The following is a 17,033-nucleotide window of genomic DNA, read 5'->3' on the forward strand; positions in this document are numbered from 1 at the left end:
TTTTAACTGGATTGGACTGCCATGATTACCCCACTTGTTATAAGGATAAAAAGTTGTGGTCTTACAAGTGTGTTCAGAGGGTGTTTTGGAAGAAATGATAAAATCAAAATCAGTGATGTCGAAGCAAAACTAGAGGAAATGCAGAATAACAGTATTGACCGGAGGAAGTTGACTATCTTGTACTTCTTAAGCAAGATAGTGGTAGCGAAGTCAAAGACCGATGGAAACATAGATCCGTTTATTCTGAGTGTTATTGATGATTTGGATGTTTGTGAGAAGTTTCCATGGGGACGTTAGTCATTCGATAAATGTATGAATGGGATCCGGTCGGCGATGACAAACTAAAAGGGATCCGTAAAGGGATCCGTGAAACCAAATGCGCATATCACTTTTTCCGGGTTCATCATTCCTTTGGAGGTAGCATTGAGATATTATTATTTAACAATTAGATATTACTGTGGATATTAGTTGATTTTAAAAATTGGATATTAGTATGTGTAGATTCTGGCATTTGAGTGTATTCCACATCTTCAACGCAAATTCATAGTAGCTGTACCCGCAGAGAAAGACTGTCCACGCATGTGCAAGTACAAGTTCTCTGAAAGTTTAATGCGAGGATTTTCATTGGATGAAATAAATGCAGCACTTGGAAGTATTAAGGTTAGAGTTTGGTATCTTGGAACCTCAATTGTTTGTGTTTTCCTTAAAGAAGTATTAATTTAAATTTATTTATTGTTTGTAGAATATAACTAGCATCTTGAAACCGGATGAGGAAGAGAAAGCTCTTTTGAGCCGCATAATAGACGATAATTCTGCTGATGAAGGGATAGGTTTTATAGATCCCATTGTTGATAGTTGGAGAGAGCATCTTATTGTGAAGAAGAAGAAAATATTGTGGAAGGGTGTTTACCAAACAGACTTAGAGCACATAAAATATTGTGGTTGATCTTGAAAGATGTATGGCGCATGAGAGTGGAAAAGGAGTGAAAGAAACATACACGCCTCAACCCATGGATGATATGAATTTTGTGACACCTAGTTCCATGAATTATCAATCACGTGAATTAGTTGTCTATACTAGAAGAAGAAGAAGAATTAATCGTTCAGTTGTACTTTCGTTGAATACTTGTTGCAGGTTGTGTGTACTTTGGTAGATTTGAGTAAACGGTACAACTAGGTCGCAATATTTGGTCTTATGGTTAACCGCTCAAAAGAAAGTGAAGAATTAATCGTTCAGTTGTACTTTCGTTGAATACTTGTTGCAGGTTGTGTGTAATTTGGTAGATTTGAGTAAACGGTACAACTAGGTCGCAGTATTTGGTCTTATGGTTAAAACTGATGTTGTTGTAGGAACTGATCTGATTGGTATTGTACTTTCGTTGAATACTTGTTGCAGGTTGTGTGTACTTTGGTTGAATTGAGTAAACGGTACAACTAGGTCGCGGTACAACTAGGTCGCAGTACAACTAGGTACAACTGAGAACATTGGTACAACTGAGAACATTAGTACATCTGAGAACAAATACATCATGATTTTAGAATAAACAGAACACTAGGAAGAAAAAAAAATATATATCCAACGTTTTTCTAATAAAATAACAGCGCACGTGTGGGTGTGTGGGGTTCTATGATAAATGGCGGCGCAATTTAGTCATAGTTGTACCTGGGTGTACAGTTGTATTATGCTCGCCATAGTTGGACTTTAGAGATATTAGTGAATTTGTGGTTGGACTTGAATAATGTATACTCTGATGTAGTTGGACACATTACTTCACATCATTAATTATCATCTAAAAGGTTTGGATAAGATAAATTTTCAAAAATTATAATTTCCATAATCATTTGGATAAAATAGGTTAAGTTGTAGAAATTGTTCCTTATATTATTAAGAGTGTTTAAATGGAAGATGTTTTACTGAAATACATAATTTGAATTATTTTATAAGTTTTGGATCAGATTGGTATTCTTGTACAAAATGTTATTATTACTGTAACTAATTTATTGTTTTGTAATCATAATTTTACTTAACAACTACTTTGTAATTAAGTCATAGTTGTACCTAGTAGAACCTTGTTGTACCCAAAAATAGAGAATCGAAACACGAGTACAGATTAAGTCATAGTTGTACCTAGTAGAACCTGGTTGTACCGAATACAAGAGAATCCAAACACGAGTACATATTAAGTTTTACTTCTACCATAATACAAAAAAATTGAAGTACAATGTAAAGACACAGATTAAGAGGTTTCAGGAGGCTGCAACCAATTGTCCAAGTTTATGCCAGGCCGAGACTTGTTCCTCTTCTTCCGATAATGTTCTCTCGAAGATAAAAAAATGTTTTTCTTGAGTTCTTCCATTTTTAGGAGTGTACTCTGGAGGTAAGGCGAACAACTGACGTTTTTCTTTAGGAACACTCCAACTCGACTCATGCGGTACTAAAAATATCGTTCTATAATATGCCAATGCCCAAGTCTCTATCAAATAATAAATCGAGCATAATTCATGGATTTGGATATTCATAGCTCTTCCTTCCTTCCTCATCAGGTTCCTGGTTGCGGCAATCGCATGAACACAAGGATACTTGTCTATATCACTAACATGTTGTTTCTTACCTCTCAAGGCAGTAGAGTATGACAACTGCAAACCAAGTCTTCTTTGCACGATGTTCATGATGTTTTTAGGAGTAGGGGTGTCGAATTGACCTGGATAGTCATCATGCAAAATAGATGCTACTAATCGTGTTGACCCTTTTTGTTTACTAATGCTTGTACTCGCGACACATCGAGAGCATGTATGCATCTTTCTGTGTACTCTGACACTAAAATAGTCAGAATTCTTAACTCTTGCAACATGTAAATACCACTTACAACCTTTTGAATCTTGCTTGCATCTTAACATAAGTCGATCCGCATCCGACTTAAATGTTTTAATATTAAAGCAGTTTTTATTTGCAGCTCTATGAACCAGATCTTGCACATCCTCCTTAGAGCAAAATTCTTGATTTATTTCAAGACCTGTACCATCTTCCCATTCTTTAAACTGACTTTTTTCGACATTAGATGGGAGCTCTGCATACTCATGCCTATCATCCATATCTGAATCTGAAACATCAGCCCCAGATTCATTTATTTGTCCTACATTCTCACACTCTTCATTAACAATAATCTCTTCATTAACAAAACTCTCCAACACCTCCTCAATAATCGGCTCATTTTGTTGTTCACACGGGTTGAAAATAGTTAGAATGCCAGCATTTTCTACATCAACAGCTTTGCCATATGAAACCAGCTCCCCATAATTCAAACCAACTGAACTTACTCGCTCTACTCTTGAAAGTTGCGCAACCCTCTGGTTTGCTTCCAAATTGCTAAATAACTCTACATGCAACACAAGTTTAAGTCCATCTTTATCCACTGATGTTAGATAGACAAAACCGTCCTCGTCATCTACAATATACCACTCTCTCCGAGCATTAGATAGACTATAGCTCAATTTCAACATACCCTTCGTTTCATCTATCCCAATCTTCCTCCTTATCTTATCAACTAACACTGAGAAAGTTATTTGCTCCAAAGAAGAGGTCTTAAGTGATATAGCGTATAAACCATTTTTTGAAATCCATTCATGCTCCTCTGAATAATGCCCTCCATAATCAAAATGAACGTTTGTGTGTATGCTTTTTATTGCCTCCTAAAAATAAAACACAATAAATTCAAACACAATTCTTATTTACACACAATTCATCACAATCAAACCAATTGTACATTTTTTCCAAATAACCTACTTTTCATATCAAATCCCTAATTTAACTTCTCCAAATTCTCTAACAATAAGGAAAAAAGGCCAACCTGAACCCACACGCGACGTTAGGATGCGGCGACGTCAGAAGAGCTGGAGTAGGCGAGCTTACCAAGTTTTCCGACGTCCCACGACCGGAGGAGCTGCGTCTCGGAGCATTACAACCAGAGGAGGAAGGAAAGAGGAGGCTGAGCAGCTAAGTAAGAGAGGAGCAAAACATGGGTCAGCTTATAAAGAGAGAACGAGTTACGTTGGATTGGTTTTACTTTGCTCAGAGAGGAATTGAAGGAATTGAAAAGGGAAGGAGATTATCGGAGAAAAATCGGGGAATTGGAGGAGAGAGAAGAGAGATTTGATTTTTTATTTCTTTATTTTCTTATTTTTCAGATTATATTTAAAAAACAAAATAAAATAAAATCAATTCATTAAGATTAAAAAGAGAATAACATATTATGAGTGGCATACTGATTGATTATATAGCGGCAATCCTGATTTTTTTATTTTAATTAGTGGCATATAAGACTTTCACTCGCAAATAAATAATAATGGAATGTCCAAAAAAAAAAAAGGGTAAGTGACGTGGCGACATTGAGGCGGTTTAATGAACTGGTTTGGTGGGTCCCATCTTAAAGAAATCTTAAGTCCCTCTCGGAATCGGAGAAAGGTTTAGTTTTTTTCTCCGTACGTCGGTCGAATTTGGCGCGTGAAATCGTTCGCTCCGGTCGAATACTTTCTGTCTCCTACGGCCTCGATTCGTCGGTAAGTATCTTTCTCTCTTCGAATTTGACTCTTTGGGGAACGATTGAGAAAGCTTTTTCCTTTTTATATATTTGTCTCTGTACTTATTATTTATGCAAAGAACATAACTTTATCATTGGAATTGGATATTAAAATATTGGTTAGTGTCCATCAACGATGGAAGTTGCAGAGAAAATACAATGACTGTCGCTTTTTTTGGTAACCTAATCGTCATTGTCTTTCGGCTTTAATTTTTTGGATTTTGTTTTTTTTTTTTAATGCTTAGGGTTTTCTGGAGAAGCCTGAAAGATGAAGTCTACAAGTGATAGTAAGGACGGTAGACTCTCAGCAGCCTCTAGAGCTGCAGTCAACAAAATTCTTGACAGAAGAACTTCTCGAGGCAAGAAGAAGCAAGATGACAACTTTGATTCCTCAAAGGTGGTTTTGTCTCTTCTCTTTATGCCCAGAACATTTTATTCTTATGGTGATTTTACTATTGGTACTTAAAGATGTTAGTAGGAGTAGCAAATTTTATTATAGATTGTTTACAAGGTTTCTTGTTTTTGTCTTTTCTTTGCCAAAAGATTCTTTTCTTCTATAGTTCCTCTGTTGTCTGGGAGTGTTAAAGATTATTTTAATTTTCTATCTTTGCAGCGGGATAAAAGTGTAAATGACAAGGGGAAGCAAGCCGTTAAGACAACTTTAACTGATAACGTTCTAGAGGACAGGGAATGTGTTACGATTGTACTCTCGGATGATGATGAAATGAATGATTCAGACTGGGAAGACTGTCCAATTCCTATTCTTGATAACACGGTTGATGCTAATGTTGATGACACTAGAGAGTTAACCATAGAATTTGATGATGATGTTCCTGATGCTAAGAAGCAGAAGAATGCATACCGTGCAACAGCAAAAGACAAGGTATACTGTGCTTGAACTAAATTTCAGGATTTTCTATATGATTACTTCTGTTTCTTCTCCAAATATGAGTGGTAGCTAAAGAGATTCGGACTTTGTCGTTTAAGGAACGGGCGGAACTTGTACATAAGGTTCACTTGCTCTGTCTGCTCGCAAGAGGGAGGATAGTTGACAATGCTTGTAATGATCCCTTGATTCAGGTAAACAAATTGTATCCATCAACTACAACTGTGTTACCTGTTGCTCAAAAGTTCTATCTTTTCTTTTTGCTTGCTTAGGTTGCATCCTGCGTTAAAATTTTACCTAATCTTTAAGTTTTATTCGCAGGCTGCCTTGCTTTCACTTCTGCCATCATACTTATCAAAAGTAGCGAATATCGAGAAAGTTACTGTCAGGGATGTAGCCCCTCTTCTTCGTTGGGTATGGGTTTACTGGCCTGTAGCTTTTATTTTGTTCTGTTGGAATGTTAAAACAACTTTTCCCTGGCTTATATTGTAGGTTCGTGAAAACTTTTCCGTTAGGTGTACTCCCAGTTCTGAGAAAACTTTTCGTACTTCCCTAGCATTTGCTCTTGAATCTCGTAAAGGCACAGCTGAAGAGGTAAGCTTGTGATCAGATTTTTGACATTTAACCTTTTTTCATTTGGTTAACTTCAATTTGCTAATCTCAATTTTCAAACAAGTTAGCTTCCTTTTTCCAAAGTATCTTGAATATCTGCGTGTGAAGATTACTCTGTTTGGCTTTTCCAAAGTTAATCCTTCTTTTAGGAAAGTAGTGGTCCAATATTGATCAAAGTCAATTTCTATAGGAAACTTATGGAATCCTTTTTGCAGCTTGCAGCACTGTCTGTTGCTTTGTTTAGAGCATTAAAGCTCACAACTCGGTACGTAATACTTTTTACTGTTGCCACAATATAGTATTTATATTTTGTTTCCAGGCTTGTTTTGAATCTGTTTTTTGCTCTGTGTATTAATGACACCTTGTCATGACTATATGAGAGCTCCACTCTTGCACGTTTAATGTGTTTCCTCAGTCACATTTGGCCAAGTTTTCAGCTCCATAACTTTCATTGCCATTTGATGTTGTGCTTTTCAAGATTAATCTTTGTCAGATACCTATTTACAGTACCATAGTTTCTGAAGTGTTGCTTATTTATAATACTTATGCCTTAGTATGCCAAGTATGTTTCGAGTTTTCTGTACTAATTTTAGTTTCGCAGGTTTGTGTCTATTCTTGATGTTGCATCCTTAAAACCAGGGGCCGATAAGGACGAATCATCAGGTCAAAACCGAGGTAAAATGAAGCATGGGGTATTCAGGACCTCAACGCTTATGGTACCAAAACAGCAGGCCATCTCGTCATACCCAAATAAATCTTCTTCCCATGTTGAGGATAAAAGTCTCTGTGAAACGTCGGAGCCTCAGCATAGGAACTCCCTGGGATCTGATCAGTTGCAACACGATACAGTCAATTCATCTTGCGAAGCAGGAACGTCTAGTAAATCTGGCGGAACAAAGAGGAAAGGAGATGTTGAGTACGAGATGCAAATAGCCATGGCTTTGAGTGCAACTGCAGACAACCAACAGCGCTCTAAAGTGAACGGGAAAACGAAAATTCGTAAAATAACAAAAGTAATTGATGGCCCTTCAGTTTCTAACCAAGTAATATCCACGGCTATCGGTTCTAAGAAAGTAGATTCTCCCCTTTGTTGGGCTGAGGTGTTCTGCAATGGGGAAAACATGGATGGGAAATGGGTCCATGTGGATGCTGTTAATGGAGTGATAGATGCAGCGCAAAACGTTGAAGCTACAACTACCGCTTGCAAAACCTCTCTTAGATATGTTGTCGCTTTTGCTGGTGGTGGAGCCAAAGATGTCACTCGCAGGTTTCTATTACATCTAGTTTCTTTATTGGAGGTGGAGCAAAAGATCTTCTTTACATCTAGTTTCCTTTTGACATTTTTCTTATTCAGGTACTGTACAAAATGGCACACTATTTCATCCAAAAGGGTGTGTTCAGTGTGGTGGGATATGGTATTAGCACCGTTAATACATCTAGAGTCAGCCGCAACTCACAATGAAGACATTGCTCTGAGAAATTTCAATAGTCTAAATCCTGTTGCTAACAGAGTTTCCTTGAGTAGCTCTTCCTATGGTATAAGGAGTGCTCTTGAAGATATGGAGTTGGCTACGCGGTCGTTGACTGAGCCGCTTCCTACTAACCAACAGGTAAATTGGGTTTAACCTGGCAAATATATTTAAAACTCATGCTTCACTTAAACGGTTGAACTATCAGCGATCCCTTTATTTAACCTTGCAGGCCTATAAAAGCCACGAACTCTATGCTATTGAGAAATGGCTTCACAAGAACCAGATACTTCACCCAAAAGGTCCAGTTCTGGGATTTTGCAATGGTCATCCAGTATATCCTCGAACCTGTGTGCAGACTCTTAAAACAAAAGAAAGATGGCTCCGTGATGGGCTACAACTTAAGGCGAATGAAGTTCCCTCAAAGGTTTCCGTGTTTTATTCTCCCCCTGGTGATTATCTTAGTCATTCCCCTTTTTTTCCGGTTTGATGATCAACTCTTGAAGTCTATTATTACATTAGATTCTGAAGCGGAACTCGAAGTTCAAGAAAGTAAAAGATTTTGGAGATGGCGACGGTAACATCGGAGGTGGTTCTTATTTGATGGAACTATATGGGAAGTGGCAAATGGAACCATTGTGTCTCCCTCACGCTGTTAATGGAATTGTGCCCAAGGTAAAACAAAAAGTTATCCCTCTACAGTTGCAACTTGCAACTTCATTGATTAATAGTTTAAAACAAAACATAACACACTTTGTAGACGGGACTAGTGTATAAGTGTAAAAATCTTTTCTTTTTTTCAGAACGAGCGCGGTCAAGTTGATGTCTGGTCTGAGAAATGCCTCCCACCTGGAACAGTCCACCTAAAGCTTCCTAGAATATTTTCGGTTGCTAAGAGATTTGGTATAGATTATGCACCTGCCATGGTTGGTTTCGAGTACAGAAGTGGAGGTGCTACTCCTATTTTTCAAGGTATTGTGGTCTGTACCGAGTTCAAAGACACAATCCTCGAGGTACAGTCTCCATAACTTACGATCTGCCACCATGTATGGATCCTTTGGTTTTATCTCGCTTTTTTTTGGTTTTGGTTAGGCATATGCAGAAGAACAAGAAAAAAGAGAAGAAGAGGAGAGAAGAAGAAATGAAGCACAAGCAGCTTCAAGATGGTATCAGCTTCTTTCGTCGATCTTAACCCGTGAAAGATTGAAAAACCGTTACGCTAATAACTCCAACAGTGTCGAAACGAAGAGTTTGGAAGTGAATTCAGTGCCCATCATTAAGCCGAAGAATGTGAAATCACCTGAAAATCAGAGAGTGGCTAAGACTGGAGGAGGAGGAAGGTCACGAGTAAGAAAGACTCGTAATGAAGACGAAAGCCATGAGCATGTGTTTCTTGAGGACCAAGAAACCTTTGATGAGGAAACCTCTGTGAAAACAAAACGCTGCAAATGCGGCTTTTCTGTCGAAGTTGAACAAATGTAGATGTTACTTCGTTACTATTTAGATTTTGATGATTTCTGTTCAATTATTTCTTTTTCTTTAACCAATATCCGAGAAATTAACCCTGATCGGACATATATCTCAAACCAAAACCTTCTGTCTCAAAATAATAGCTTCCAAAATATAAAATCAAAGTTATATTAGCAAATATTTTTTGATATAATGTATTAGCCACATTCCCATATCCAGATTTAAAAAGGTCATGGTGCCCCTTTGAACACCACAACTTGAAAGAACTAGACGAAACTTGTATATAGAACATGTCTTCCATCTACTGATTGCTATGTAAGCATCCCATCTTCTTGCTCTTTGTCTAATTTTATGTTTACTATATTGGAAAAGTAATGAATTAACAAAACCGTTGTGATATAAATATTTACACAAGATTAGTTTTTCACCCACTTGTAGAGAGATACATAGAATTAATATCTTCCAACTGGGCCAATGACGAGAGCGTTCGCGAAGCACTTCATGTGGTAAAGGTATATAATATACATTACAAGTTTCAGTTTTATTTATGTCACGGTTTTAATGCCAAAAATAATATCGAATCTCTAAATATTTTGAGTGATTTGAGTTTTGAAAAAAAATTAAAAGTTTTGATAATATTGTGAATCAAATGCACTTCTTACATGTACATGACTTAGGGAAGTATAAGAAAATGACTAAGGGATGTTAATCTATGGACACGCCTTATAATATGGACATTAAGAGTAGCGTACGATACCATATGGCCATGGATGATAAACAATCAAGTTGCTGGTTACACTCAGACTTATGCCAATAAGATGACATTTGCTACTGTCAAAGCAAAGTCTCCATTGCTTTTACAAAACTTTTGTTTTTTTTGAACTTTGCATATGAAAAGGGTTTAAGATTTTCTTTTAAGTTCACAGGGCGGTGGGCATACATGAGCTGAATACAAACCAGAGGAAAGCTCTATCATGTTTAAGAGGTGGTTAACTGGCCAACATCTACAAAATCTCTCTTATGCTATATTCATTGATAATATTATCAAAATCTTGCGTTTGTTATTTGTAAAATTGTTGTTGAATCATTTTTAATGCAAGCATGACACATGGATTAAGGATGTCTAATCCGGTTAGTGTCGAGTTTAGAAATTTCTAAATCAAGAAAGCTGTTTAGGTGTAACTGAACCCAAAAATCTTTTTTTTTTTTGGTGTGCAATCCAAAAAATCTATTATATGAAAGTTGGCTAACTCTCTCCCTCAACATGCCACCTCAGCATTTTAGAAAAATTTGGAGCTGACACCTAATTTAAAATAGCTAGCCAATCAAAATATAACAATTAATACAACTCAGATTTTTGAATCAATGTTAATTATTCTCGGTTTCACGTCACTTTCTCTCTATTCGTAAGTCTCTGACACACTGAATCAAAAAAGTAAAAAGTCTCCCTCTTCTTCTTCTTCACACCATAAGCTTTTCTTCCTCAACCCATAAAGAGAAAGTAGTGGCTGATGTGTTCATGTTGTAACAAACATTTCGTGTATCACCACCAACATATCCTTTATAATTATCTCAAGCAAGAGCGTAATTGTAATTGATTTGCCACCATTTTCACCTGAAGTAGAAATGTAATACATTTGGAGAATTAGGCTCTCTCTCTCATCTCCTCTTTCTCTCTTCTTCGAATATCTCTCTTTGATGTTCCAATTTCAAATCAATTTTCTATCACAAAACCAGAGAAGAAGTTTTTGAGATGGAGGTAATTTGAGTAGAAGCAAAACCAAATATGTCTCTTTTCAAGTTAGTTTCCGTGATCAAAGATTTTCACCCAACTCACAAACTTAGCGAAGATGGATTTGGACCCGTCTTCAAGGTACCCTCAATTCTGACATGCCTAATCTTAAAGTTTCATCTTTTAAGTGTATTTTTGACCATTTGTTGTTTGTAAGTTTTGTGTGTGTGGTCTGTATTGTATTGATTCATTCTCATTTCCTACATTTTTGTATGAAATTTTAGTGTAGCAACTCTTAGTACAATAGCCCGATCCAGAATATTGGATATGATGCGATTGAGTTGAAAATTGCTATGGTATGTTACTGTTGAGGTTCTTTAGGGTTTATGATTAGGGTGTATGCAGGTAGCCTTATCGCATATGTTGGTGCGAGAATTGGCACCCCGACATACCGATCTAAACCTGCAAGGAAACCGGTTATCCAAACCGAGAGTCCGAACAAATAATGGATTCGGGCTTTAAGCGGAGGCCCAATATCATCAAGAAGCCCAGTTCCGAGGTAGGGGACCGACTTCTCACCTTGCCCAGCGGCTGACCTAATAAGAAGAGAGAAACTTTTCTAATCAGCTGGACTATGATTTGGAAAGTGAATATATTCTGTGAATCTAAGAAAGTCTATAAATAAAGGGGAATCCCTTCATTGTAAATCAATCCAACAATTAATACAAAAACCCTAAATTCATCTCTGTTCTTCAGCAAACTCTAGCTTGTTCTTTAAGAGATTTAATTCCTATTTCAATTTCTAGTTCTAATCCAATTTCTTGGAGAGATAGTGTTATTGAATTTGTTTCCCCTTCAAACAAATTCATTGTGTGAAACTCAGTTTCTACAGCATATTAGAAGCAACCTCACTTTCTCAATCTAAAGTTAAATTAATAACATAACACAAAAATCTCACAAATCTTTTCAAAAGCCTCTCGATGTTGACCCGGCTCAAGGGGGTGGCGGGAGGGGAAAAATCCAAGGGTCCACTCCAAAATTCAGAAAAAACTTTTGAACAAAGGGCACAAAAAAAAATTGTGAAAGAGGTTTCAAAAATTTAGTTCACCTAGGACCTAAAAATATTGAGACGAGATGTTGGTTAGTGAAGTTTGTTTGTTTTTGTGAGGACTATTGCTTTTTATTTTCAAGTGGATTATACATATTTCTTTAGATGATGTAATTTTGTATTTGAGTGTTTTTATTAGTAGTAGTTGTTGTTACAACTGTTGCATGTGGAACTATTGAGGTTGAAAAGAAAGTGTTTGATATTGTTGTTCCTACGGTTGTCGAGAAGAAGGAATTGGTATCCTACTATAACATCTATTGCAAAGTATGAAACATCGGTTGAGGCGACTGCTATTAAACACACAGAATTTAAAAATCTATACAAAACATCCTATAAATAAACGTTAAAAGACAAAAATACAAAACAAAAAAATAAACAGTACAAATGAAAACAACAACCCGCGCATAGCGCGGGCACCCACCTAGTAAAAATAAAGGTGAGTCAAGAAATTGAAATTACAACTGAGATAACCGATTAATTCTGCTCCGGTTTGGTCTAATAAACCGGAATCCCCCATTTTAAAAATTCAGGTGAATTAGAAACCGGTTAAGAGTTGTGAGGTTTTAGACTTTTACCACTTCTTCTTCTTCTTCTTCTTCTTCTTCTTCTTCTTCTTCTCTCGGAGAGATTGGGAACGAAACTAGACTCAAGCTTTGAAGCATGAGGAGATCGATCTCTTCGAAAGCTAAGTCGTTTCTTCATCGCAATCTTCTCGATAAAGGTAATCCCGGAACCTCTCGGTCTTCTTCTCCGTTTAGCATTTGCGGTTTCTGTTTCTCGAGACGAGCTTATTATTCCGGTGGCAGTGATTACCGAGAAATATTGAGAAATGGGATTCAATATATGAAACTAGACGAATCGCTTGATCTCTTCTTTCACATGGTTCGGTGTCGTCCTCTTCCTTCAATTGCTGATTTCAGTAGGTTATTAAGTGCTATCTCCAAGATGAAGAAGTATGATGTTGTGATCTATCTTTGGGAGCAGATGCAAATGTTGGGGATCCCTCATAACCTCTGTACTTGCAATATCTTGTTGAATTGTTTCTGCAGATGCTCTCAGTTCTCTCTTGCGTTGTCGTTTCTTGGGAAGATGATTAAACTTGGTCATGAGCCTAGCATTGTCACCTTTGGTTCTTTGCTTTGTGGATTCTGTCGCGGTGGTAGGGTTTATGATGCTTTGTATATGTTTGAGAGAATGGTGGAAATGGGATATAAGCCTAATGTTGTGATCTACAATACAGTTATTGATGGTTTATGCAAAAGCAAACAGGTGGATAACGCTTTGGATCTGTTAAACCGGATGGAGAATGATGGGGTTAGACCTGATGCTGTTACCTACAACTCTCTTATATCTGGACTTTGTAATTCAGGTAGATGGAGCGATGCTACCCGAATGGTTAGCTATATGACCAAGAGAGAGATCTACCCTGATGTATTTACTTTCAATGCATTGATTGATGCGTGTGTGAAAGAAGGGAATATTTTAGAGGCTGAAGAATTGTACGAGGAGATGATACGAAGATCTCTGGATCCTGACATTGTTACTTACAGTTTACTGATTTACGGGCTTTGCATGTACAGTCGCCTAGATGATGCAGCGCATATGTTTGGTTTCATGGTTACCAAAGGTTGTTCCCCGGATGTTGTAACTTATAGTATTCTCATTAATGGATATTGCAAGTCTAAGAAGGTAGAGCATGGGATGAAACTCTTCTGCGAGATGTCTCAGAGAGGAGTAATTAGAAATGCAGTCACTTACACAATTCTTATCCAGGGTTATTGTCGAGCTGGAAAACTTAATGTTGCTGAAGAAATCTTCAGACGGATGGTTTTTTCTGGTGTGACTCCTAATATTGTTACTTACAATGTTTTGTTACATGGTCTATGTGGTAATGGGAAGATAGAGAAAGCATTGGTGATATTGGCGGATATGCAAAAGAGTGGAATGGATGCTGATATCGTGACATATAATATCATCATTGGCGGGATGTGTAAGGCTGGTGAGGTGGCAGATGCTTGGGATTTATATTGTAGCCTCAATCACAAGGGACTTATGCCAGATATTTGGACATACACCACGTTGATGTTAGGATTGTACAAGAAAGGTCTACGGCGTGAAGCAGATGGGCTGTTTAGAAAAATGATAGAAGATGGGATTTTGCCAAATGAATGTTACCAATAGTGAAGGTAATTAATTAGGATTAAGTGCATCAGCTTAAGGATCTCAGGGGATATTTATATCCGGGTCAGGTTCCTTCCTTTCTTGAGATGTTTAGCTCTGGAAAGATCAACTCAGATCTTTTAAAGACAATTTTGGGACACTATGAAATGAGCTAATCTCAGATGTTCATATGTATTTGGAGAAACCATAGACACTGTGAATTTAAAGCGTAAGCTGCATAGTGGATTTATTGACAGACATTACAGTATTGAAGCTCGCACATATGTGTATCCGATTTCTCTCCGAGAGGATGTTTGCCCTTGAAATGAAAACTCAGGTCTTTCGAAACCAAGTTGGGATTCTATGAGGCGGAGCGCAGAATCTTGATTTAAAGTTGTACATTCTTTCATATTGCCTGTATACTAATGTTTTTGATGTATAATGTATTCTTTAACAAAGTTTCTGTAACAATTTTTTTGTATGTATACCTCTTACAATGTTCTGTATCATTTCTTAGGTTTCTTTATATATCACTTTCAGTGAAGCTTCCGAAGTGTGTTGTAATCTTGTAAGAGAACAATATTACTTGTCAGAAACAGAGAAACGAAAATTTGAACTTAACTTTATGTAACACTGTAGTTACTAGTTACTTCATGTTACTAGTTAATATTTATTACTCTGGATTGTAATGAACTTTGTTACTTCCAATATAACAAAGCTCAGAACTTGTGAAATTATTAGATTCCCTCCGTTGACACTGCATCAATACAGTAGTGCAAGCTAATGAATCTTCCCTTTTGAGCTGTGCAAGCTAATGATTACATTGAATCTTGAACTAAACTATATACAGGTACAAAGCAGATATATACATCTTCAAGACTGAAGCTTCGTTTCATAGATTGTATTATTCACTGTATGTCTCCGGTCTGGAAAAAACCATAAATGATGAGAGAAGTAGAGTGGTAAAATATCTGAACCATCACCAATGTGTGAATGTATGAATAGAAGCCAGAGACAATACAAGCTTCTCTAATTCTACACAGATAAAGAAACAATACAACAGATCTAACTAAAGCATATCATTATATCATCATGCGCGATAAAAAGCGCAATGGCTCCAGTTTTGTACAGTTTTACAGCTCTCTTCTAACTTCTGCTTCAGTTTATACAGTATCCTGTGTAAGTAGCCATACAGTTAACTGGGTATTGACGGAGTTACATAGTAAATTCACAATGCCAAGAAGCGATTATAGAAAAAGAAAACCAACCTTGCTCGTCTGTTGTTTCGTGGTCCCAGTCAATTGATGTGTCCTGCATGCAAAGTTTTACCGATAAACATACAGAATCATGATATGATATATAAGAATCTGACATTGTGGAGGAAAAGAACAGTGAATATTCTGAAGAGGTTGTTACCATGGTGATGAGGATTGGCTGATACCGAGCCCATTGCAAGTGAGTATCATTCCCTTAAATCTGGCGAGATATTCCTGTTCAAGAATGAGTTGGGATCATCTCAAATGGTCAGTCAAAAACTAGATACCATGTTCTTTTCAAATGTAAAACAACTGTTTGTAAATCCCAAAAAGATAATGTTACATACCCGTAAAGTATACTTGTGGATCTCATAAATACCAGTAAAATCATACTCAAAACGTTTAGCAGGGTCCATCAGCACTGCCAAAAAGAAAGAAGAAGCTAACTCACATTACGAAATCATTTAAATTCAAGACACTGAGAAAGAGAGAGAGGGAGCACTGTGCTCTATCAAATTCTCAAGTGGCGATAGAAAACATTTCATACTAAAAGTCAGTCAATAAAGGATCAAGAGATGAAGATAATGCAAGTGATAGTTATGTAGAGTTGTAGACCACTGTCAAACAAAAAGGCTGTGACATGTTAAAGAGAAACAAGTTACACAGAAGTGAAGAGATCTCAGGGGACGTAAAGTTATCAGATGACTGAGACTAGATATAGATGTATCAATACTAAAACAGAGTTAATGAACAATAAAGGTTAAGGAGGTAAATGGATAAAGCTAAAGGCTTAAGCAGTTTGTTCTCTCACTGCTATACTTTCTTTCATACTCGTCTTCCTAAAACGTCTATCTGCTTTCTACATGTTTCCTATTTTCTAAATTTTCTACTCTACTTCTTCTCTCTCTGTCATGTCTTATTTTGTTTCTAGACCAATGAATATAGGGAAATACCAATGAAGCTTGCCACTATCCTAGGGTACTTACGTTCCGATGCATAGAAACCGTCTAAGCAAAAGAAAGACTTACCATTATAAGCTTCATTAATCTCTTGAAACTTCTCTGTAGCTGCACTATCGCCTTTGTGCTTATCAGGATGCCACTTCTGTAGAATGGATACACAAAAATAAAACATCCTCAGCAAAATTCATTCTTCTTCCAGATCAAAAATTCATTATCTAAAGACAAGACTTCTAAGCGGATATTGGAAAAGGGTTATATCTGAGTTGACAAACCAATGCAAGCTTCCGATAATTCAGTCTGATCAAGTCTTCAGTTGCGTCGTAATCAACTTCTAGAATCTTATAGTAATCCTACAAACAAACAAACGAATTGGGCATTCGTCAAAATGATAAGAGAACATACAAACATAATAATCATAATCCAGAAATTTCAAGAACAGAACTCAAACGTTCAGATTCCACTCAAACCAAAACCAGACATTATCTAATAAAAACCAAATCTCCATGGAGAACTCATGCATTTTCCTAGGAATACAAAAAAAAAATCAAACTTTGGATTCGAAAAGACTGGTAATTTTTACCTTAGGGGGAGACTTATCATGGTCTTCCATCTGACATAGACGCGAACAGAGGAAGAATCTCCTCGCACATCATCAGACAGAGAGACAAAACAGAAACCCTAGAACCCTAACGTAAAAGGGGGATTAGGTTTTTCTTTTCCGTTCAACAAAATCGAAACTTTTTGAGGAAAATGGAAAAGTTTCAATCGAATCTTGTGGATTGCTTTCTCAGTAATATCGGA

General features: G+C 36.9%; 3 protein-coding genes across 4 annotated transcripts in view; 2 read left to right on the top strand and 1 right to left on the bottom strand.

The window, feature by feature from the left end:
* On the top strand, positions 4,454-9,112 carry LOC104735696 (DNA repair protein RAD4-like). 2 transcript variants are annotated; one of them, XM_010455524.2, is made up of 13 exons: positions 4,454-4,557; positions 4,823-4,974; positions 5,191-5,460; positions 5,565-5,657; positions 5,785-5,877; positions 5,956-6,057; positions 6,291-6,340; positions 6,677-7,342; positions 7,430-7,685; positions 7,777-7,971; positions 8,067-8,219; positions 8,348-8,557; positions 8,637-9,026. In XM_010455524.2, exons 2-13 carry the CDS (start codon positions 4,846-4,848, stop codon positions 9,024-9,026), a joined length of 2,607 nt encoding a protein of 868 aa, XP_010453826.1. In that variant the 5' UTR covers positions 4,454-4,557; positions 4,823-4,845. The 2 variants fall into 2 exon arrangements, with proteins under 2 accessions (XP_010453826.1, XP_019089898.1); XM_019234353.1 differs by lacking the exon at positions 4,454-4,557 and having other exon boundaries at positions 4,846-4,974; positions 8,637-9,112.
* On the top strand, positions 12,477-14,516 carry LOC104735697 (pentatricopeptide repeat-containing protein At5g16640, mitochondrial-like). The gene has a single exon (XM_010455525.2). The coding sequence runs from the start codon at positions 12,515-12,517 to the stop codon at positions 14,033-14,035; it is 1,521 nt and encodes a 506-aa protein (XP_010453827.1). The 5' UTR covers positions 12,477-12,514; the 3' UTR covers positions 14,036-14,516.
* The window catches only part of LOC104769948 (dnAJ-like protein slr0093), a gene marked incomplete in the record, with an annotated part of 3,628 nt that continues 1,475 nt past the window's right edge, over positions 14,881-17,033 (bottom strand). Inside the window, 7 exon segments of the mRNA XM_010455526.2 lie at positions 14,881-15,189; positions 15,283-15,325; positions 15,431-15,504; positions 15,618-15,691; positions 16,299-16,374; positions 16,505-16,582; positions 16,813-16,910. Coding sequence (XP_010453828.1) covers positions 15,178-15,189; positions 15,283-15,325; positions 15,431-15,504; positions 15,618-15,691; positions 16,299-16,374; positions 16,505-16,582; positions 16,813-16,842 — 387 coding nt within the window.

The sequence above is a fragment of the Camelina sativa genome, chromosome 13 (genome assembly GCF_000633955.1).
Source record: "Camelina sativa cultivar DH55 chromosome 13, Cs, whole genome shotgun sequence".
NCBI lineage: Eukaryota > Viridiplantae > Streptophyta > Magnoliopsida > Brassicales > Brassicaceae > Camelina > Camelina sativa.